The sequence below is a fragment of the Gavia stellata genome, chromosome 25, assembly GCF_030936135.1.
Source record: "Gavia stellata isolate bGavSte3 chromosome 25, bGavSte3.hap2, whole genome shotgun sequence".
Classification (NCBI taxonomy): domain Eukaryota; kingdom Metazoa; phylum Chordata; class Aves; order Gaviiformes; family Gaviidae; genus Gavia; species Gavia stellata.
This window is the reverse complement of record NC_082618.1, coordinates 730,287-752,603: the sequence shown is the minus strand read 5'-3', so window position 1 is coordinate 752,603 and position 22,317 is coordinate 730,287. Positions and strand designations below refer to the sequence as shown.

The 22,317-nt window shown below is 54.4% G+C and overlaps 2 protein-coding genes across 3 annotated transcripts; one reads left to right on the top strand and one right to left on the bottom strand.

The window, feature by feature from the left end:
- Positions 1-5,170: 5,170 nt before the first annotated feature.
- On the bottom strand, positions 5,171-6,308 carry LOC104258534 (C-C motif chemokine 4). The gene is made up of 3 exons (XM_009813668.2): positions 6,236-6,308; positions 5,644-5,755; positions 5,171-5,258 (listed from the first exon to the last, which is right to left on the bottom strand). The coding sequence occupies exons 1-3, from the start codon at positions 6,306-6,308 to the stop codon at positions 5,171-5,173; spliced, it is 273 nt and encodes a 90-aa protein (XP_009811970.2).
- A 9,377-nt stretch (positions 6,309-15,685) lies between these two features.
- Positions 15,686-16,633, top strand: LOC104264740 (C-C motif chemokine 4 homolog). Of its 2 annotated transcripts, none has more exons than XM_009821929.2 (3): positions 15,686-15,755; positions 16,111-16,225; positions 16,558-16,633. In XM_009821929.2, exons 1-3 carry the CDS (start codon positions 15,686-15,688, stop codon positions 16,631-16,633), a joined length of 261 nt encoding a protein of 86 aa, XP_009820231.2. The 2 variants fall into 2 exon arrangements, with proteins under 2 accessions (XP_009820231.2, XP_009820230.2); XM_009821928.2 differs by having other exon boundaries at positions 16,546-16,633.
- Positions 16,634-22,317: the final 5,684 nt, after the last annotated feature.

Sequence of the window (22,317 nt, the reverse complement as noted above, 5' to 3'; positions counted from 1 at the left end):
GCAGGCTTAAGTGGCCACTGCAGAGCGTGTGGTTGATGTCTCCTGGGGCAGGCACCTTCTGGGAATTTCTCTGCTGCACACCAAACACCTCGCCTGGGAGCATTTTCTCAGCCGTGCCGGGGCGGCTGCACCCCACGGGATAACAGGAACAACCTCTCATCCTCCCTCCACTGGGCTCACACCAGCATCAGCGTGGGCCGGTCCTTCTCAGCCATCTCCTTGCAACTGGAAAGCCTCTCTCCTTGCCAGGGCTGAGTAATGGCCAATCCCAGATAACAGCCCAACAAGTCCCACCCTTGGTCCCAAGAGGGAGAAGGATTTGTGGGGCCGAGCCATAGGCTTCCTGCAGGGGTAAGAGCCCATACCCACACCACAGCTGGCTGCTAGCACCTGCTGGTGGTGTAGAAATAGTCCTTCACGTGTTTCCTGGAAAGCTTCTGCCGAGCACATGGGAAGCAGCAGACAGCTGTGTCAGGGATGGCTGGAAGACATTTGGGGTGCAGGACTGAATCCATGTGACCGGGGGACACACAATGTGGATGCGTACGACCAGCAGAGACTAAGCATTCCCAGCAGGCCATGCTCCAGCCCAAGGAGTCAGAGTAGGTCATGCCTGTTCCTCAGGCATTACAGTCACCATCAAGAGCTCTTCTTCCTCCAGGAGAGGAAAAACCAACCCAAAGACAGAAGTGGGTTCACCTGGAGCAGAGCGGGATTGTGAGCAGAGGGCAGCAACAAAGAGAGCAATAAGGTTCAACCAGAGAGACCTTCTTACAGAATCACAGAATCACTAAGGTTGGAAAAGACCTGTAAGATCATCAAGTACAACCACCAACCCAACACCACCATGCCCACTAAACCATGTCCCGCAGTGCCACGTCCACATGTTCCTTGAACCCCTCCAGGGATGGTGACTCCACCACCTCCCTGGGCAGCCTCTGCCAGTGCTTCACCACTCTCTCAGTAAAGACATTTTTCCTAATATCCAGCCTGAACCTCCCCTGGTGCAACTTGAGGCCATTTCCTCTTGTCCTATCACTTGTCACTTGGGAGAAGAGACCAGCACCCACCTCCCCACAACCCCCTTTCAGGTAGTTGTAGGGAGCGATGAGGTCTCCCCTCACCTCCTCTTCTCCAGACTGAACAACCCCAGCTCCCTCAGCCACTCCTCATCAGACTTGTGCTCCAGACCCCTCACCATGTTCCCATCAGGAGCTAAGCAGACACACAGACCATGTTTGTGCTTAGCACTGATCCATCCAGTCCCCACTTTCCACAGGGAAGCACCAGTGACGGGATGTATAAATGGGTGGGTTTAGGAGAAAGGCTTCCTGAGTGATGTGGAGCTGCCAGAACATGGCCAGCGTAGGTTAGAAAGACAGAACTCAAAGAGGCTGAGCTGTGAGGCCAAGCTCAAACCATCAGCTATCAGAGAGCTGCAGGGAGAGGCCATGTCAGGGTGTAAATCCTTTAATATAGCAGGTGCTTCAGCAATGTCGGCTAGAAATAACCACAACTGCACTCCTCGTGTTGAGAAGAACGTCCAAGAGTGAGAGGAGGTGAGAACTGCCCCGCAAGGGCTGATGGAGGAGGGAGCTACAGAATCAGCTTAGGAACAGGGGCCAGCAGGGACACAACACAGCCGTTGGGTCTGAAGGTCTGCATGGCTCACCTCCCTCCCCAGGGCTTCTCCCAGCTTCTCTGGGAGAAATGGGACAGTCACAGGGTTCATGCTCTCAAAAAGACCAGAGAGAACCGGGCTATCAGGTGCTTTGCCCATGGCACCGTGAGGGTCTTCTGACCTTCTGGGTGCCTTCTGCCACAGCAGGTAGTGAAGGAAAAGCCTGTGGTTCACGGGGTGCAGCAGAGTCAACCCGCCAGGCCCCACGGGCACATCTGGCCTTGGCTTTTGTCCACCTCTAAGCACATGAGAAACCTGGTGGCTGAGCAATGGTCACCTCACAGCAGGGAACCGGGGAGCCCTTGCCTCGCCACTGGACTCTCATTCCTTTGGCTCAGATCTGGCTGGTGAACCACTTGGCCCTGCTGAGTCCTGAGTTGTGTCTTGAGACTGGACACCTGGTTCCACACTTGTTTGCGCCCCGTGTCCCACATGCAGTCTCATGGTGGAAACCATCCCAACTCGCACCCCATTTTGCAGCACAGATGTCCCTGAACTGCTTGCAGAGCAGAGAAACCCCCAGGAAAGGGAGTGTTGGGCTGTCAGAGTTGACGTGGAGAAGGGTGTCATGGCCAGGGACTGATCTACAGCCGAGCCACCTCTTGCAGATCTCTGTGCAGCCGGCAAGAAAGGGCTGGTGCTGCTCCAAGCCTCAAGGCAGGACCATCAAGAGCAGCTGATACATCCCCCGGATTCAGCAGTATCTCTCCCCACAGCAGCTCTCCCAGTTTGTCCCAGTGTCCCCTCCTGGCTGCCCTCCCCTGCCGAGCGCTGGCAGCAGGCGAGGGGCTGCGGGGGGGCTGCTCCCTGTGCGTTTGACCCCTGGGGCTACGATTTCTCCTTTGGTCTTACAGACCCCCACCATGGTGCTGCCCCACACCAGCCCCACCTCCATGGGCCAGCATGGACAGCCAGGCAGTGCAAGCAGGCACGAGAGCCCCGGCTGGGCTGCCACGGTCCCCACGCAGAGGGACCTGCCCTCGCGGTGCCCGGCTGGTGCCAAGGGCGATGGGTCTGGAATAGTGGGGAGCAGGGCTCCTGGAGCAGGCTGGCTTGGCTGCTGCTCCTGGAGCTTCAGGAAAGAAACCAAAACCAGAAAGGCTGGAGAGGGAAATTCCCACATGCACCTGGGCTTCTGGCCAGGGATTGTCCAGAGAAGAGCCGGCTGCAGTGCCGAGTCCTCCTGCCTCTCCGGCATGTCCCCTGCACCCCAGGCCTGGGGCAAACCTCAGACCCCCCCCAGCCTTCCCTTTCACCACGACATCCATCCTCCATCCCCTCGCAGCGTGTGGAGCCCCAGATCAGGGACTGTTTGGGGCTCCTGCAGTTCCTCTACAGCACCAAGCTTGGCTGCTCAGCAGAAAAGGCGTCTGGGTGTGCAGCAGGCATGGGGGCGTCGGGATGCCCCCAGGGGTAGAGGAGACCCCCAGCACCCCCTTCCTGGGCTCCTTGCCTGCTCACCCGCAGGTAGCAGCTCCTGTCCATCCACCACACCTTGTCCCTGCTTGGACCTGACCCTCTCTGCTAGGACCCTGCTGTGCCAGGGGACCATGGGGACCCTGCCGGGGGTGAGCGAGAGCCTGTGCCTTTCCCAAATCATCCTCCCAGCAGAGTGGTCAGGAGCCATCCCCATGGAGCTGGAGAGGAGCCCTCCCTGTGGTCCCCCATCACCAGCACCATCTCCTGGGACACAACATGGTGCCTGGGCTGGGTCTGCCTTTCGCGGAGATGTTGCTCCTTGGGTGCCCCACGGGCCCTCCTGCCTGCAGCCAGTTTTCCAGCCTGGAAATCACAAGACAATGTGGAGGTGCTTTCCCAGCCTCAGGGTTGCCAAGTCTGGTCTATAGCTGCAGGAAAAAATGAAAAAATAAGAAAAGGGGTTTTTTTTGCATTAGGAAGAAGAAATACCAACTGGAACAGGATGGGTGCAAGGCCAGGCAGCTCTGGGTGACTGTGCTGTTGGGGGCATTTCTTCTCAGTGTGCAGAAGCAGATGAGTGCTGAGCAGGATTGCAAAGGGCAAGCTGTGGCCAGCACTGTATTTTCACCCTTGGGACCTGCTCCCTCCCATTCATGTTCCCATGCAAAGCCACGCCCTGGAAATGACTGCAGCAGGTTTGCTGGTGGCTCTCTTACCCCTACAACATATCTGAACCCTTCTCTTTGTTTTACAGGTAGGAAAGTGAGGAACAACCACCATTGGGGTGGTCAGAAAGAAAGCTGGGGCCCCTGCCCCTCTCCAGGCAGCACTGCTGGGCTCGGCAGGACCCAGCTGCACACCGGGGCTGGCAGGCAGAGGTACGGTGATGTCTTGGAGAAACAGATACGTGTAAGGACAGACACCGCGGGGCCGCTGACAGTGTGCATGTGGGTGCCCGTGGGCTCTGTGCTGGGAAACACTGCTGCTTAGCTGGCAGAAATGACTAGCAGGGGTGGGTACGGGCAGGGAATTGGCCCTGCTCTGTGCCCCAGCACCCTCGTCACGAGGGCAGACGAGCAGCTTATGAGCCCCGGGTACCTGCCAGCTCCCAGGGCAGCCCCAGCACCGCGGCAGCTCCATGCCCTCTACTTCCTCCCATGCGACCGTGAGCCGCTCTCCCTGCTCCTCCCCGCAAAGCCTCTGGCAGGATTTTACCCCTTACGGCAACGTGTCCCGTCACCACCCCATTGCACACACAGCACACCCAGGGACCAGTTTGAGCTGCAGCGTGTGGGGCTGGGAGTGGCAAGCAAGTATATGGGATGTGCCTCGGTTGTGTGTAGAGCATATTGATGTATGTAAAAGGCCCATATGTGCGTATAAACATGTCTAATGTGGGAGGCAGGGGGTGTATGTTGCGGGGGAATGAGGTGTCAGAGAATATTCATGTGTCTGCAGTATGGAAACTTTATGGTTTTTTCTCAAACCATTTCCCATCATCACATGCCATATAGAGTGTGCAGATAGGCTCAGGGTAAGGCTCTGCGTCTGTGCTGGTAAAAACCACGCGGAGGCACATAAAGGGAAAAAAGCAGAGGTTTTGTCCAAATTCTTTATTGTCCAGAATCATGATTTCATATGTGATTTCAGAGCCACCATCATCCAACGCTGAGACTCTGAGCCACCTTCCCATAAATACCCTCCCTGACATCCTCCCATAAATCACATTATCCACAGAAGAATGTACTGCCTATCCCATATGATAATTTCTTAAATAATTTAAAATAATATAAGAACACTAGAGGTGCAGTCCCATGGGCCTTCCCAGGCCACAGGCGGAGGTCTCAGGGCAGAGGGATGAGGTTGCAGACTGGTCCTTGCAAGCCGAGGGCAAGTAGCGGCACCCCAAAATAAGGTGTCTCGTGGTGTCCTTCCAGCAGTCCCTTGGAGCCGCCTGCAGATGGCACGGGCTCATGCAGCTCCTGTTGCCCCGGTGTCCTGCTCCATTGCAGGAGCTCAGGATAATGCGACTCGTGCATGACAGCAGCTACGCTTGCCATCTTGCTTTGCTCAGTTCTGCTTCAAGTTTTGCAGGTGACTTTGAACCCAGGTGTCACTGGGATTGGCGCAGACCTGGCGGCCTTTCTTTGTGATGAACCTGTGGAACAGGGATGAGACATATTAGATCTCTGCCCAGACTTGCATCCCGGGAGAGCCTGGATCCCAGCTTTGTGGCATTGCAAGAGGTTCTCCCCTGTGTCCTATGCTGAAACCAGTGGCTGACTGTGATTTCCCCCACTCCCATCCCTTTTCCCACACTGCCTCCTCAACTCCTGCAGGAACATCCTTGGGCCAGGAGCATCCCTGGCAGTCCCTGTGAAAGCCCTTTCCCCTTGGGGTTCCCCTCACCCTGCTGTGTTCCTACAGACCCCCGTGCCCACAGCCACCCTGCAGAGCTGGTCACTCACAAACACACACCCCACGGCAGCCGTCCCCGCACTGCCCCAGCTTGTCTGCACCCAGGAGTCAGCGCTGGTACTTACACGATGGCTGGCAGTGTGCAACTGGTGCTGGTCCTGTAATAACGCAGGATGAGCTTCTGCGGGAGCTTGTGGTGTGTGTAAGATAAGCAGCAGATTGGGAAGTCAGGTCCAACTGGAAGAGACAAGGAGTGGAAACGTGAGCATGTGCTGGGCTGTGCATTGGGAGCAGCCAGGGAGTGAGGAATTAGAGAATAATTAAGGTTGAAATGGACATTGGGGATCATCTGGTCCAATGCCAGGAACAGTATTGTCAGGTACTGGGGGAGATTCCCTCCCAGTCATTGCTTAGAGCTTTGTTTCCCCACCTCCCCCAGCCCCAAGGCAGAGACTGAAGTCCCTAAACTATAACCAGGAATAAGTACTCTGAGCCCAGGATGGATGGATGGATGGATGGCTGATGGATGGATGGATGGATGGATGGATGAATGATTTTCTAATTCTGGGGTTCCTCCATGTAGCTGATCTCAGTGCAGAGTGGAAAGTGGTACAAATGCGGAAAAATTCCCAGTTATCTGCCAGGGGAGCTCAATGAAGAAATGGTAACGAAGGCTCAGATCTGTTCTTCCTTCACAAATGAAAAAGCAGGACTCACCTGGGCCAGAGAAAGTTTGGGAGCAAGACGCTGCAATGAGGAGAAGAGCAAAAATGGCTGCAAAGACCTTCATCTTCCCGTCGGGTGAGGGCAATCGGAGCAGGACCAGAAGCTCTGGCAGACACGGCTCAGACTGCAGCAGCTGGATTCAGCTCCCTTTTAATAGGGAGTCCTGGAGGAGAAGCCCGAGTGGAAATTCCAGAATGATAACAGAGGATGTCATGAAAGTGAAATAGCCAAAGGGAATGAGAAAAAAAAAAAAAGTCAGGAAGAATGGGCTATAGTTCACATTGGAGCCAAGTATGTTGAGCTCTGACTCAGCATTCATTTTCGATTTCATCAAATCAAAAGGAAACTGAAATGTGCCAAGTGCCGCGGCCACAAAGAGGAGAACTATTTATCTGAACTACAGGAGGGATTTTCCCTGTGTGTCTGTATAGCAAAAAACACAATGTTTGCCTAAGATTATGCAACTCTGGAAAAAAAAAAACCAGGCAGGCTCCAAAGCACGCTCGTGCTGTTATGTGTCGGGTGTTTATCAAAGATTGCTAGACTGCAGCACGTGGAGCTGCGAGGTGGCTGGGCTGTGGGCTCTGTGCTACCCAAAGCGCTCTGCCCCCACCAGCCCCGCAGTGCTTGGCTTGACATGGACCAGCAAGGAGCTGAGGCTGGAGGCACCCGTGGAGATTGTCCAGTCCAGCCCCTGCTCAAAGCAGGGTCAGCTGGGAAGGCTGCCCAGGACCATGTCCAGATGGGCTTTGAATATCTCCAGGGATGGAGACTCCACAACCTCTCTGGGCAACCTGTTTCAGTGTTCAGTAATAAGTTTTATCTGCTGTTCAAATAGAATTTCCCGTTGCCTCTTGTCCTGTCACTGGCCACCACCGAGAAGAGTCAGGCTCCATCTACTTTTCTGCCCACACACACATTGATAAGATCCCCCTGAGCCATCTCTTCTCCAGGATGAGCAGTCCCAGCTCCCTCAGCCTCTCCTCCTAGGAGAGATGGTCCTGTCCCTTAATCATCTTTGCGGCCCTTTGCTGGACTTACTGCAGTATGTCCGCATGCCTCTCATACTGGGGAGCCCAGAACTGGACCCAGCACTCCATGATTGGCCTCACCAGGGCTGAGCAGAGGGGAAGGGTCACCTCCCTTGACCTTCCGGCAATGCTTCTCCTCATGCAGCCTGGGAGCCTGTTGGCCTTCTTTGTGGCAAGGGCACATTGCCGCTCATCTCCAGTTTTGTGTCCACCAGGAGCCCTGGGACCTTTTATACCAAACCGCTTTCCAGCTGGTCGGCACCAGCATATACTGGTGCCTGGAGGTGTTCCTCCCCAGGGACAGGACTTTGCATTTCTCCTTGTTGAACTTGAGGTTTTTGTCAGCCCGTTTCTCCAGCCTGATGAGGTCCCTCTGGATGGCAGCATGTCCCTCTGGTGTGTCAGCCACTCCTCCCAGCCTTGCATCACCTGCAAACTTGTTGAGGGTGCGCTTCATCCCACCATCCAGGTCATTAAGATGTTAAACAGTACTGGTCCCAGTATCAATCCCTGGGGTTCCCTGCTGGCAACCTGCCTCTAGCTGGACTTTGTGCCATGGATCACAACCCTCCAAGCCCAGCCGTTCAGCCAGTTCTCAGTCCCTCTCGCTGCCATTTATCTAATCTATGCTTCATCACTTTGCCTGTGAGGATGTTACGGGAGCCTTACTAAAGTCAAAATAAACGACGTCCACTGCTCTGCCCTCTCCCACCAAGCCAGCCATCTCATCTTTGCAGACTACTCACAGTCACCTTAACAGCCACAGGCTTCCACAAAGCAGTCAGATTATAGGATCTCACCCTGCTTTGGAGGGTCTTTGCAGGCAGGAGGGTCTTTTGCCACCCCCAACCTCAGCCCCCCAGGGGACTGGGGAGTGTTTGCTGGAAGAGGCAGTTTGCCACACCGGAGACGTTTTGCCAGCCTGAACTTCTCCCTCCAAAAGCTCCCTTGAGTCCAAGATGGATTTTCTGGCCAGAAAGGTGAGAAACGAGTGGTGGAGAACCTGCCTGGCATGGGAGACACTTTCAAGCCCCGGCAGGTCGCCGGCGCTGGTGCGGTGGCAGCGCGGTGCCGTGGCTCGGGGCGGCTCCTGCCTGGGGAGCAGGGCAGAGCAGCAGCTCTGCAGGGCAAGGGGTGACCTGGGACTTCCTGACGTCCTGCCACAGTCTGGGGGTGCAGCTGGAGTCAGAGCCCCCCTCCACTGCAGAGAGGCTGCTCAGGCCTGTGGGTGGGCTCCAGGGCCTGGATTTTCATCCCCAGAAGTACAAACCCCCTGTTCGGCTGCCCTGGAGCTGCAAGTGAGGGCAGTGGAGACACCGTCCTTCACAAATCAGCTCGTCTCTGGCAGAGACAGAAAGAAGGTTCAAGGCCCCTGACGTCGGTGATGATCTGCTCCTCCGCACACTTAACCCCCCAGGGGGGATCTCTTTTGCACTCCTGTTTCTCTGCATGGTCTTATCCAGGACACTGGTGCCGTCGGCTGTGGCAGGCTGCAGGCTCACCCTGCAGCTGGGCATCGCCAGAGTGGCTGAGGGTGTGCCCTTATCGGGGCCAAAGACTCTGTAAGTCCTGACGTGGGTATCAGGGAAGGTGTTGGATTTTGCTGGATCCATAGCAAGCTCTGGCAGGACCAGCTCTGCATTCCCTGGGTAAGTCTGAGCAGCTCTGGGCAGAGGTGCATGGCAGAACAAGAAGCAGCTCCAGCTTTTGGCTGAATTGCTGCAGAGCAAAACCAAATGATGGCTTTTTGCCATGGAAATAAATCATGCAGAAACCAACAGTGGGAGTTTTATGTTCCTCTGTGCTTGCAACTCACATGCTAGCGTGTGCACAGGGAAATGACAAATGCCGGCTGCCGGCGCTGCATTGCTGGGTGGGAAAGGTTGTGGCTGCAGAAAGACAGCGTTGTGGCTGACACCAGCCAGAGGCAGCTTTGCTCACGGAAACTTCACAGCTTCTGCTCCCCAGTGCCCGCACGGTGCCATCTCGCTCGCCGTGCAGAGCACCCGGGGTGGTGGGGATGTGTGATGGGGGTGCGATGTGATGTGCATCCGGCAGCTCTGTCCTCCGTCTGGAAGCCCCGAGATGGTCAGTGGACGGAAAGGAGCCGTCATTTACTGCTAATGAGTTTGACAGAGCTGGAGGAGGAGGGTCTGCAAGGAGCTGCTGCAGCTGCAGTAGCTTGGTTGTGTCATCGGCACGAACCGATGAGCCCTTACAAAACCGCCCTTTGTCAGCTGTGATGCTGTTTCCCGCAGAGCGCTGAGAAGCCTCCTGGAAGGGGGCACCTCTCCCTCCCCAGCCGCTCCTCTGCTCTGCTGACCCCCTGCCACGGGACTCCGGCTTCGAGTCACTGGCTGCAACCCCGGCTGCAACCCCGGCTGCAACCCCAGCTGCACGCTCCTGCCCGGCTGCTCCCAGAGCAATTCACCCTCGCTGGCCTCCGAGGCCAGCTTCTGTTTTCAGTTTTCTGTTTCTGTACACTGGTTTTCGTTTCTCTGTCAAATCCCAGAGCCCTCTGGTGCCACGGTTCCTGCAGATGAAGTGTGTATAAGCTGACCTCTCTCAAGCTTCCTTTATTATTCCTGGAAAGGAGCCATTTTTTATCGGTTAACCTCACCCAGACTGGGGCATGAGATTCGTTTGGGTGCAGGCAGGGTAGAAAAAGAAAGATAAAATTATTCAAAGAGGAAGACAGTAGGGAAGGACACTGAGTCTTCATCCCCTGGGATAGACGGTGACAAGGATTAGCCCAGAGGCTTCGGGACTCCTTCAAGCCCCCCCTGAAATCCTGCCCTCACCAAGAACTACAGGTCACAAAGCACATAAACCCAGAGCAGAGGGACGCAGGCTACTTTGCTCGTGCGCAATGGTGAGGGCTGTGCCCAGGCTGACGGGGAAGCCCTGTCTGCCTTCCCCTGGGGGTACAGCTCACCCGTGGGGGCTGCACCACCACAGCCCTGGCCCTTAGCACCATCAGAAGGACCCTGGAGCACATGAAGGGATATTATCCCATCCCTGTCACTCCTGCTAGCCGTTTGATCCTCTTGCCCATAAGCCCACAAGTGGATGTGAGCTGTGGGGTGTGGGGTGCTCTGTTTGGGAGACGCTGGTGGTTTCGCCTGGGGCAGAGGTGCGGTGCCCCAGGGGTCACAGCCTTGTCCCTCTGCTTGGCCAAGTCCAGCTTCCCTCCACTCCCACTCGCAAACCATCCCCAGCAAGTCCCTCCTGTGGCTGCACCTCTCTGCACAGTCCCTGAGGGGTGCGGGAGGCCGCACGGGGAGGCTGCGGGGCCGTGGCATGCTGGCGAGCGGTGCTGGAGCTCCCGAGCCCTCCCCTCTGCCCCAGGGGACGCGGGCACCAGGCAGAGCCCGTCCTGGCTGGGGTGGCCGGACAATGGCCCTTTTGAAGGGCACAAGCCCATCTGGGGTGGTAAAAGCCTCAGCATCACAGGGAGCAGGATGGGACCTGCGCTTCAGAGAGACACTGCAGAGCACCCTAACCTACAAACAGCCCCCACACATGGGAAGTGGTTTGCAGCCTTGCACGAGCCCAAAATAAATTGTGAGGCTAGTAAACATCCGAGCTCCACTGTCAGCCTCCGTGCATGACCACCGCAGCTGGAAAGCTCACACCTCGCTGTGGGAGCGGGGGCTCACACCTCCTGTGGGGTTTCCCATCCCCTGTCAGCGCTGGGAGGGTACGGACACCAGGCACATCCCTGTCAGCACGCTGCAAAGAGAGGGGCCAAGCCGGCGCTGGTAGACATGGGGTCTTCAGGAGGTCCGAGGGCCATACACTAAGGAGGTCCCCCAGCTGCAGCAATGGCCCTGACATAAGTTTAAAGGTTAACCCTGGTCTCAGCCCGCTCCGTGAGCAGGGGAAGGTTGTGATGCTCAGCCATCCCCGAAGCACCCGTGGGTTGCAGCCGGGCACCCTGTGCTCTGCGGGCCACCTGCATTTAGCCCACCCAAACCTACTGGAGAGCTGGGCTCCAGGAGCACTAATGAAAATGAAAACAAGCCGTTTATGGCTTGCTTCTTGTTCTTTTTGCTTGATTACGATGAGCACACAAGGCCCAGTGGGTTCCTTTATAAACTGGTTTTGTTTTTCATCCCAGCAGAGCTCTCAATTTTCAGCCTGGTCTTCCTTGCTCTTTCTGGAGGACTCACCAAAGATCTGAGCGGGGTGGGCTGTCCTCCACGGCAGAGGACGCAGCCCCAGCAGAGACACCTTGTCTGGTCCTCCCAGGCATTTGCAGGTTTGAGGGATGCTGAGGGGTGTGGTTCGGGTGTGCCCCAGCCCCTGGAGCCGGCTGTCCGGGCAAGCCAGGAGCACAGCCCCACAGCCACCTCCCTAAGGCTCAAAAATGGCTAACGCTCAAGTTTTCCCAGTTTCTTTCTTTTCCTTTCATGCCAAGGATGAAGGGGGGGTTCGAGCTAGGAGGCTTTTTTATTTCACTTTAATTTGCTTTGAAATACTGTACACTTAATCCTCTTTGGTTTGGTTTGTTTCAAAAGGAACTCCAGGAAAAATTTGAGGCATCAGCCTTTAGAAAGCAATAGTATTCCTTGGGGTATTTTCTTCAGAAAATGCTCTTGCTGGAGGAAAATTGAACCTTTAATGAGATACATTTTTCTTATCAGCTACGAACATCTTCCTGGCATGACACAATTTCGGGGAAACATGACAGGGTCTCTTGTGCAACGCAGCCGGCGGTGGCCGGCGTTCGCCCGCGCCGCCCGGCCAGGATGGCCATGCTGGCCCTTTCACCCGGTGCGGTGGAGACAGATGGTTCCCAGTCACTCCCACAGGCACAGGTTCCCACTGGAGCCAGTTCTGGGACATGACATCATGTCAGAAATTCCAACGTTTCTCCAGAAATGTCAAGAATGGCGGGGGCGAAATTTCCGGATGCTGATGGAAAGCCAGCGGTGCCCGAGCTCTGAGCGGGCAGGATGGAGACCGCTGCAGGTGGAAGCAGAGCTTGTCCTAGAGGCAGTTTCTGATCATTTTTAATTACTTCCTTTTCCGAGCGAATCCTGACTCTTCAGCATTAAAACCTGCTATAAATAGCAACTTACATCAGCCAGTCTCACCATTTTTTTCAGGGTTCCCCTTTCATTCAAGATGGATAATTTCCCCGTTTCTGCTATTACCGAATTTATTTTGGGCATTTGCTTTACTTAGCACTTTCTCCTGGGATTTTTTGGGGGCTTGCAGAAAAGTTCTATCATATCCCTCTATGTAAATTGGTGCAACATCAGCCAGACTGTGTCGGACGGCCTGTCCTGCTGACTCCAAGCACTGCCTGCTGGCAGTGGGGGCAAGGGGACACCACAGGCTGAGTCATGAATCCTGAATCCACCTGGAGCCACGGTGGGAAAACTTCCCTCTTACACCAGCGTTTTGCTGTGCTATGAACCTAATTCCCCCTGAGATGCTCCAGCCCACTTTGGCCACTCTCCCGTGGCCGTCTCTCCACCTCAGAGAACCTCCCAGGTTAGATGGTCCTTCATCTGAAACAGGCAGCATCCTCTTTTTCTAGAAGGGGGAAGAGCTAGAATAAATTACTTTCTTGTTTCATAATGACTGGAATGCAGGGGAGTGGGTATGGAAACATTTTTTAGGAGTGTATTGCAACATCTCAGGGCATCACTGATACGACTATAGCCTCCCATCTCTATCCAGCCTGCAAAAAGCTGGCAGAGAGGGGGCTTTTGTCAGATTTCTAAGGAAAAAACAGACCCCTAGGAAGCAAACACCCTGACTTTGGGGTTATTTTTCGCTTTCAGTAGCAGAAAAGTTTCAGCCCTTCCCTGGCCCCTGTAACACACATTATCTAGGCTAAACTGATCTTAAACTGACTCAGCTAAATTGAAGAACTTTTTTTGATTAATGAAAAAATGGTCCCTGAGAGTCCAAAATAATTTGGCATCTGCTTGCATGGAGGTTTTCAGCTGCCTGAGATGGAAAAATATCTCATCGAAAACATTTGAATAATCAATGCAGATTTCCAACTCATTCTTCTGTTTTAATGAAACTTGTTTATTACCAGAACACTTCTGCACCATAAATGGCATTTCGCCTGCCTGCCCTACCCACATCGTGGGCCTTGGGAGCAGGACAGGACCAGATGGCTGTAGGTGGCAGATCTCAAGACATGACCCATGAATGCTTGAAGGTACAATCACAGGAACAGCTCAGAGGCAAACCACGCTCTTACGTACGTTTACAAGTTATATTCCCTGAGCAACCAGACAGAGGAGCCAAGTAAGCCGACGCTAGCTCAGAGCCGATTTCTGGTCCAGCTGGCGTCCGGCTGAACACCGGGTTCCCACCTCCTGCCTGGCTGGGCGCCCTGCCGGCGGAGGCAGGCTCCCTCCTCATCCTCCCAGGATATTTGGGGACAGGCAAGCTGACAAGTGGAGTGTGGGTCTGAACTGATGGGTGAGCCCACAAGGTGCCTCTCTCTGCAGATGGCAAAGGGAAGGATGGAGAGGGGACCGGCTTGGCCATGGTGTGGCCAGGAAGGAGGTGATGCTCAGCTTGGCAAGAGCCACCTTTGCTCCATGGGGTAGATCTGCCCTCCCCAGGCAGGGCGAGGGGCAGGCATACCACCACAGCTCTCATCAAGAGCCTCCTTGAGGGTGGGCCACCTCTGGGACTTCTCCTGTGCAAGTCCAGGGCCACATTGTCCTCCAGACCCCTCTCTGCCTGCGTGGAGCAGAGCAGTTAACCTGCACGGAGCTAACCTGCCACGGCTGCTAGAAGGGGAGGCAGGGCAGCCCACAGCTGGTGGAGGGTTGCACACACCATGCGGCGTTGGAGCAATATCTGGAAAACACCAGGTTATTTACAGAAGGCGCCTGGGTGAATAGCCGGGAACCTTTAATAGAAACACAGTGAGTCAGTGCCCAGCGCTGTGGTAGGGGTGCAGAGGTGCTGGTGGTGCGGTTGGGTTGCTCTGCTTTACGTTATAGTCCTTCCTCTGACTTTCAGGCAGCATCTGCCAAAACATCACCACTCGGTGATATCTGGAAAATAACGAAATGGAAACATTTCCCAGAAATGCGTCTGCTTCCCCATTGAGAAGAGATGTCCTTCTCGGAACACCTTGTTATGGACGCACAGCCCTCAGCTCTTCCCAGAGTATCCATCACCTCCCTGCCAGGCCTTCCCTCTCATTCTCGGGGACAGAGAGGTGTTTGGTAGACCTCCATGGCAATCCATACATAGGCTGGTGACTTCTTCCTAGTGAGCCATCCATGGTCGCAGCCCTTGCCCAGCCCTCAGAGAGCTGTGAGGTCTTACTCTCTCCCACGCAACGTGGTCATTCCTCCCTGTCTGTGGTCATTACAATTTTATCTTTTCTGCTGAGACCAGGTACTCTTTTCTTGCTAGAAATCCCTATTTCTGCCCCCATCCTCCAGTTAACCTGCTCCTAGTCTTCAGAAGCAGTGTTTTCTTCCTCACCCTGCTCCTGGAGCCCCTCCTGCCTCATCTTCAGGGTCACAGTCAACATCTCCATACTTCTTTTGGCTCTCTGCATCTCCATGCCCAGCAATGATAGGTCTCACCTATCAGTAGCTGCTGAAACTTAAGTGTCTAACCTAAATTGGTCATTTAGGGCCTCCTTATAGGACCTGGAGTGTGGCAGGCACCTCCAGGAGACAACGCCCCATCTCAGCTCTTCCTTCCCTTAAACTGAGGAGGAAACTCAAGTGCTTCAGCTTCTGGGGCTCTTATTTCATGCCCACCACTACCTGTGCTGGTGCCTGCAGTGCTGTCACGGCTGCAGGACATGCCCTGAGTCCCCTCAGACTATGTGAAGCATGTACAGGACATGGAGCCCACTGGTGACTGCTCCCATCTCCTGCTACCGGGGCAGCGCGGGCTGTGCAGATGTGGGAAGGAAACAGGCCAGGGTAGAGGAGAGCTCAGCCCCTTTTTCCCTAACCGGCCTCATCCCATCCATGCTCTTCAGCCCATTTGCACAGCTCTTGGAAGGGTGCATTCTCACCTCCAAGCTGCTTGGGCAGGTTGGGTAATAGGGGCCTGTTGACAAATGCAGGAACCTCCATGGGGGAACTTCTTACTAAGGGACATGCATGAAAGGAGCAGAAATAGCAATGGTGACTGTTTCATATCCTCTGTCACTGGGGAGGCTCTGAGTTGAGGGGGGGAGCTTTGCTCTTCCGGGGCTGGAGCTGCTGCTCTGTTCCACCACGAGATTGCACCATGAGCAGCCTCTTCTCTGGGGGAAATTCCACCATGCCTACGCAAGCCACTGCACGGATCTCCTCTGCTCATAAATTGGGGAGTTGCTGACTGGCTCAGCATCAGACAGAAAAGAGGCTTTCAAGCTCCACTCGCCTGCTTCAGCTCCGGCCACCGCTTCTCAACTGACATGAAGGTCTCCATGGCTGCCCTCGCTGTTCTCATCGCCACCTTCTGCTACCAGAACTCCGCTGCGCCAAGTAAGTCCGAGTTCTCCCCCTCCTCTCTAAATGGGTACCGAAGAGATGTTGCTGCTGGGACAGGGTCCCTTCTGCCAGGCCTTCCGCCCCTGGGTCCATTCCCATGTCAGACCACAGGGAGCAGGTGCTCCAGCGCCATTGGGGTTCTCCTGCCGTGGGAAAGGCACAGCTCAAAGCACCAGCTCAGGGTGAACCCAAACGAGAAAGAAATAAAGGAAGAAGAAAAAAGACCCTGTCTTTTCTCTTCGTCCTCCATATCCACCCCACTCCCCAGTCCCAGGGATCTGTGGTCCCAGCCCCCTGCCCCTGCTCCTCATCCATTGCCACTGCTGACGACTGTCTTTGCCCTTCACAGTTGGCTCTGACCCGCCGACCTCCTGCTGCTTCACCTACACCTCCCGGCAGCTGCCCCGCAACTTCGTGGTAGAGTACTATGAGACCAACAGCCTGTGCTCCCAGCCGGCCGTCGTGTAAGTCCTCTCCCCCAGGGCGGTGGTGGGCTCTCCCTTTGGGCTGAGGATCCAGAGAGGGAAAGACCCCTTTTCAAAAGACAGGGAATGGAGGCTGGCCCCGGGGGCAGGAGGGATGGGGGACCAAGAGGTGGAAGGTGATGCTCCAATGGGCTCAGCGCACAGGGGGCTTGCGCCTGTCCTGCTCCACCACTGCCGACATGATGGGCACGATGGGCTGCATGCCCACGTTCTGATCCTCGTGAGAGGCTAGGTTTGGGGCAGGGCTCCCCTCCATGCATTGCTCTCCCACTGAAAACTTACCTCTCTGCACCCCACAGGTTTGTCACGAGGAAGGGCCGCCAAGTCTGCTCCAACCCTGACCAGGACTGGGTCCAGCAGTACGTGAACGAGCTGGAGCTGAACTGAAGTCCCGGGACAGACCCTGCCGCCCTGCATCCCCCGGCTGCCAGGATGGGCAAGGCACAGCCAGCTGCGGGCTCCATCAGAAATGCTTCAATGTCATTTAGAGCTAGTTGAGCAACTGGAAAAGTTCCAGAATCTGACTTTATTGTTTCACTATTTATATATTTAATTTTTTATAGGGGAGGGATCAGGTGCAATAGCTCCACTCCAGAAAAATAAGAGTATTATTTAATAGATGTATTTTTTTTAATGAAGACTTATGCTGAGATTATATTTTCTGTAATTAATTAATTGTATTTTTGATATAAAATTTAATTCAAATTTCAAGAAATAAATATTTTTGTAAGAACTTTCTGTCTTTGCCTCTATTACAATTCGTTGCGACGACAATAGCTGAAATTATAATAGTGGCAACACGTTCTTTATTCCCTTTTCTACGTCGTCAAAACCCCCACAAGCTTTCCCTGTCTGAACGTCCTGTTTTGCAAACTAAGAAGAGAAAAAACATGAAGGAGAAGGTATGAGAAGGGCATAGATTACATTCAGGTAGCTTGGCTCACTCTTTTTATATGGTATTTAATCACGACTCAGGACTACTGGCAGCTAGTTAAATTGCATCGCTGGCCCCATTATAGTCAATTAAAATGTTACCTTTAGGGGCTGAAATTTAACATGCTGGCTGTTTCAGGGAAAGTTTTCTGAGAGCTGCAGCTAAAATGGATCAGCTATTCCCAGAGCTGAGCACGGAAAAAGTATGTTTCACTACAAGATTTTTAGAACTATTTCATTAAACTCTCATATAGCTGGGACAAGAAAAGGTGCTTTTTCTCCATCCCTCCAAAACCTGCCCATGTCTGGAGATGCCCGTCCAGAGATGCAGTGTCCGGAGATGCAGTGTCCTCTGGACCCGCCCTGCCAGACCTCAGCCCCAGGGCAGGATCTGCCCCTGCAAGGAGACATCTCCACTGCAGCCCTGGGGCTGGTCTCCACTGGAGCTGAAGGAGATGGAGCCCACACCACTGACGGCATTTAGATTGCTCTGATCAGCTCTGGACACACACTGTTGGATGAACAACAAGGGTTTGGGTTCCTCCTCCCTGGACCTCTGGTGCCTGTAGGGAAGCCCCAGGAAAAAGGCTGAGGTCAGAGACTCAGCTCACCCCACAGCATTTACATACTGAATTTGGGAGGGCAGACATGAAGATCAGCGAGACACGGGGTAGCAAGGCAGGAAGGGGGCTCCTGGGGAGGGGGTGAAGATGAGAAGGCAGAGGGCAGAGGTGGGGTGGGAGCTGCGCAGCGCGAGGAGCCTCAGGTGGGGCTGGAAGGGACCAGGGGGATGTGGGTGTGTTTGGGGGAGGAAGGAGCGTACCGGTTATGTCAGGAGCCTCGTCACTTCAGGAACTGCAGCCCCCAGCTCCTCAGCCCACGGGGCGATGTGCACCCCATCAGTCATCCTGCTACAGTGCTGACTGCACCCAGCTTAAAATAGCAGCCGAGGGCGGGGGGGTGAAATGGAGAGCTGTGCCAGCAATCAGGACCCGAGCCCCCTTCCCCGAGGAGCTGCTGGGAGGGAGCCCATGGCTGGGTGATTCGGGTGGGCATCACCATGAAGGCGACCGTGCCTTGGTGACAAGGAGCTGCTCCTGCATGCGAGGGCAGTGGCGTTGGATTCCCTGGGCACTGCGTGCTCCAGGGCCAGCTCCAGGAACAGGGCTCATCATGGCCACGCTGGAGGTGAGGACGCCTTGGATGCGGGGTACCAGCCAGCCCTGTATCTGAGTGCCGGAGCCCGGTAGCTTCACCCTCAGGACTGAGATTGGCACAAAGCTGAGTGCCCAGAGCTGCCCTCGCTCCAGGGAACAGCAGGAGCAGGGGACAGGAGGGGGGAGACCTGCAATGGGGTCATCCCAAAGTGGCTTGAGCATCCACAGCCCCTCTTGGGTCCAAGCCCCACCCGTCCCTGTGGCACTGGGAGCAGTCCCGCAGCCTTGGGGTTTCTTGTCGAAGGACACAGAGTGCAGGGTCACGCGGGAAGCGGCATCCAGCCTGTGCTCTGTTCGAGCCTGGTGCCAACAACCCCCGTGCGCCAACGTCCTTAACAACCCGGGTCACATTCAAGCCGCCCACAGCAGACACCTACCGTGGGTACCTCAGCTAACTCCTCACCACTATTCTGGGAGCCTGCAGGGAGTCCTGAATTGCTCATGTCTTTCTTAATCTTACACCCACCTACGCGTGACAGCTCAGAGGAGCCCTCAAAGTGCATGAGAGGAATACAGCACGCTCGTTAATCCACACCCCCGGGCACAGAGGTGTGAACGAAGCCCGCACGAGCCAGGCAAAGGCAGCCAGCAGCTTTCAGCAAGCTGGCAGCTGCCTCCAAAGCCCACAAGTCGCAGTGTGTGCACGGAGAAAGCATCCCCTGCGATCTTCAGAGCCGCCACGTTTTGCAAAGGAGGAGGAGGAGGAGGAGTGCAGGAAGGTGGCCGGAGCAGGGACAGGCAGGCAGGGGCTGCAGTACCCATGTTGCCGTTAGCTCAACTCCGCACCCAGGGATTACCCTGCCCAGAGCAGGGGATATATTTGCCGTATACGTTGATGCAGCTATTTGAGGCTGACCTTGCTGCTAGAGCTGAGTTGTGCAAGAAAACCCTCCCACCGTGCAGCCCTTAGAGGAGCCCCGGAATGCCCCGGTGCCCGTGCATGGGTCTCAGGGGCTAATCATGATGCTCATCCTTCCCAGAAACAGCCTCGCGGGGTGCTCAGGGAGCACCCACTGGAGACGGAGCAGATGAGCGCAAGAAGCAGAGGGCACTAAGCCAGAGGCAGCAGATGAAGAGAAAAGGGAGGCTGGGACCTGGGAGGAGGGTGGCATGCAGGGGGTTTCCTCTAGATTCAGACCAAGAGAAGAGCAATGCTGTCAAGGCTTTCAGAATTTGTAAACTGCTAAAAGAGAGACTCATCCTGAAACCAGAGTGAGGTATTTACTGAATATTTCGTGCAATGTATATAAAAGTAAATATTTTTAATGAAAACCCTGGGAAAGCCTAGATGTGAACAAAAATTAATTGTTACTGTGATAAGAACATCATTATTATAATATACATGCACATCTCTATATAGTTGGTGTGTATATCACCCTGGTGTGTCCGTAGGCATTTTGAGGTATAACGACAGCCAGGGGAGTTGGAAGTCAGAGTCTGGCGTTGCACAGAAGGAGGAGCTGGGCTGTGCTGATGGAGATATGGATGGATGGCAATCAAGGTTGATGGTCTTTTACATCTCCACTTTTTCAGAGAGGAATTAGACACCACGAAGGCAAAATGCCCATGCGCTCAGGAGTGCCAGCTCTGTGCCTTCCTCGCCGACCGGGCCCAAGGCTCGCCGCAGGGAGGGCAGGCTCAGTCCTCCACCCAAAACAGATCTTCCCAGAGACACCAAGATGGGGGACTGTGTCTCTTCTGGGGGGCCAGCACCCAAAAAAGGCACGTAAAAGTGGATGGTTTTGCACGCTGCATACAAAAGTAACATTTTCCTAAGGTAGTGATATATCTCAGACTTCCAGGGCTGCGGAAGACACAGAAGTATTATGCTAGAAATGGTGCCTGGCTATCACCTAACCTGTAACGGCCAATAGAAGGCAGAAGTGGCAATGAAGACTGGAAAGAACATGTCTGCTCAGTTCTTAGAAAGACGCAGATGACTACTCACATCCTCCTAAGAAGACGGAGCATTTTCCACTATACTAGAAGAGAAAGAAAAATGTTAGTGTTTGTTGAGAAAACACATTTCTAAATCTCCAGGTCTGTAATTTTTGCTGTGGAGAATCTTAACAGGGGACACAGGCAGTGCCTCTGGGTGACCAAACTGCCCCAGGAGCTAAAGCCTAAAAAATGTGACGTTAATCTACTGATCGCTCAGAAAAACAGCTCCCTGATCACCCAACCCCAACCCATGGCTGTTCAGCCAGATGTGGCATCCGAGGGATTACTGCCTTCAGTAACACCAGATACCTTGAGCAGATCAGTCCTGGGACCCACTACAGCAATAGATTGTCTCAACCCAAAATGTCCCTGCAAAATATATGTATATGCATATGTATATGCCCATCTTCCTTCAGCATATGGAAATCAAACGGAAATGGTGTGACTGTGATTAGCCTGGCACGTGCAGGTCAGCCCCTTTGGTAATAAATAACCTTATGATGCTGTGTGAAGGTCACCAGCTTGCTTGGAGCTGGAGAACTGGGGAGCAGGAGCGCGTGTGGGAAGACCCAGGTGCTCGGGTCGGACTGTGCTGTGCCGTGCAGCCATCCCTCACGGCTGGGGTGGGTGGTCCGAGCGGGACCTGGTCCTTGCTGGGCAGGATCTGGGGGGAGGCCAGAGGCAGGCAATGAATGCACTTCCACCGAGGACAGGGGCAAGCTCAACTTGTCATGACTTAAACAGAAAATCTGCTTGCAAATAGCTTTAGGAACAGCTTTAGTTTTAAGTCAGGAGGGAGCTCTAAAAGCCAGGTCCTGGCCCTCCTGGCTTTTCTCTAGCTGCCCATTGCTAACCAGTCTGGGCATCTCAGGGCAGAGTGGTATCTGCCCCGAGCAGTTTCTTATTTGCAGGTGGTGCAGAGTCCACCAGATGGAAGATTTTATAGCATGTTCAGAGCTATCTCGTGCCTTCAACATTTACTCTCCTTCCTGAGAGAGGAACATTCATGATTTCTAGGAATGCTTTGGCTGCTGCATTGGGGTGAGTTCACATCCTTTCTGTTCATTCATTTCTTCCCCCTCTTTGCAAGATCTCCGACTGTTGCACTTGCTTCTTCCTCTCCTGGAAACATTCTTCGTTCCTCCAGTGCCGCAGCAAGTGCCTGTCATCGGTCAGCTTGCCACGGTCAGATTGCTCTTGCTTTCTGGACAGTTTCCATCTCACCACCTCCTCCCGCCCCTGGTTCGGTGACATTTAGCCTGGTCCCTTCCCAACTGTCAATCTGCACAACAGGTTTCCCTGGCTGTCCTCATCGCTCCCCCCTCCAACTGCCTCTGCTTCCAATCCTCTGTCAAGACCTCAAAGTTCATGTCCTTTCTTATCTTCTCAGGCTCCATAAACTCCCTCTGTAAGATCTCCATGGAGGGCCATGAGCTGCAGAGCCCATGGAGACCCATTGCTCTTCTTCCTGGGACATGGCAAAGCTGGGACTGGGCTCTTGTAGCTGGTCTCATCTCTCTGCCATGCAGCCTCCAAAAGAAGGAGCCTGCAGCTGAAGGGAGGAGCATGGGACTCCTCAAAATGCAACAAAACTCAGCTGAGAGGAACTGCTATCTCAGGTCCAGCATCATTTTTCACCGTGAGACTCCTAAAGCATCATTCAGGACACCCCCAGAGAAATTGTGCTGAGCATTTAAGAATGGTGCTTTATCAAATCTCATTTTATTTGAATTGAATCGGTCTTTAAATTAAGCAGCTTCATTACTTTTGCCTGAAGGTCAGGCGCTGCAGCCACTCCAGCTGGCAGTCCAGAGCTGCTGGCATCGCCTCCGCCCTGTCTGCCCCCAGGGCAGTGTCCTCTGCCTCCTGGCCCTGTGGACCACAGGCACTTTAGTTTAGATGAGTCGGACTGGCTGATGCCACAGCTGAGCTTAAGGACCTGAGAGCTTTTCTTCCAGCAACACGGTGGCAGGCTGCTTG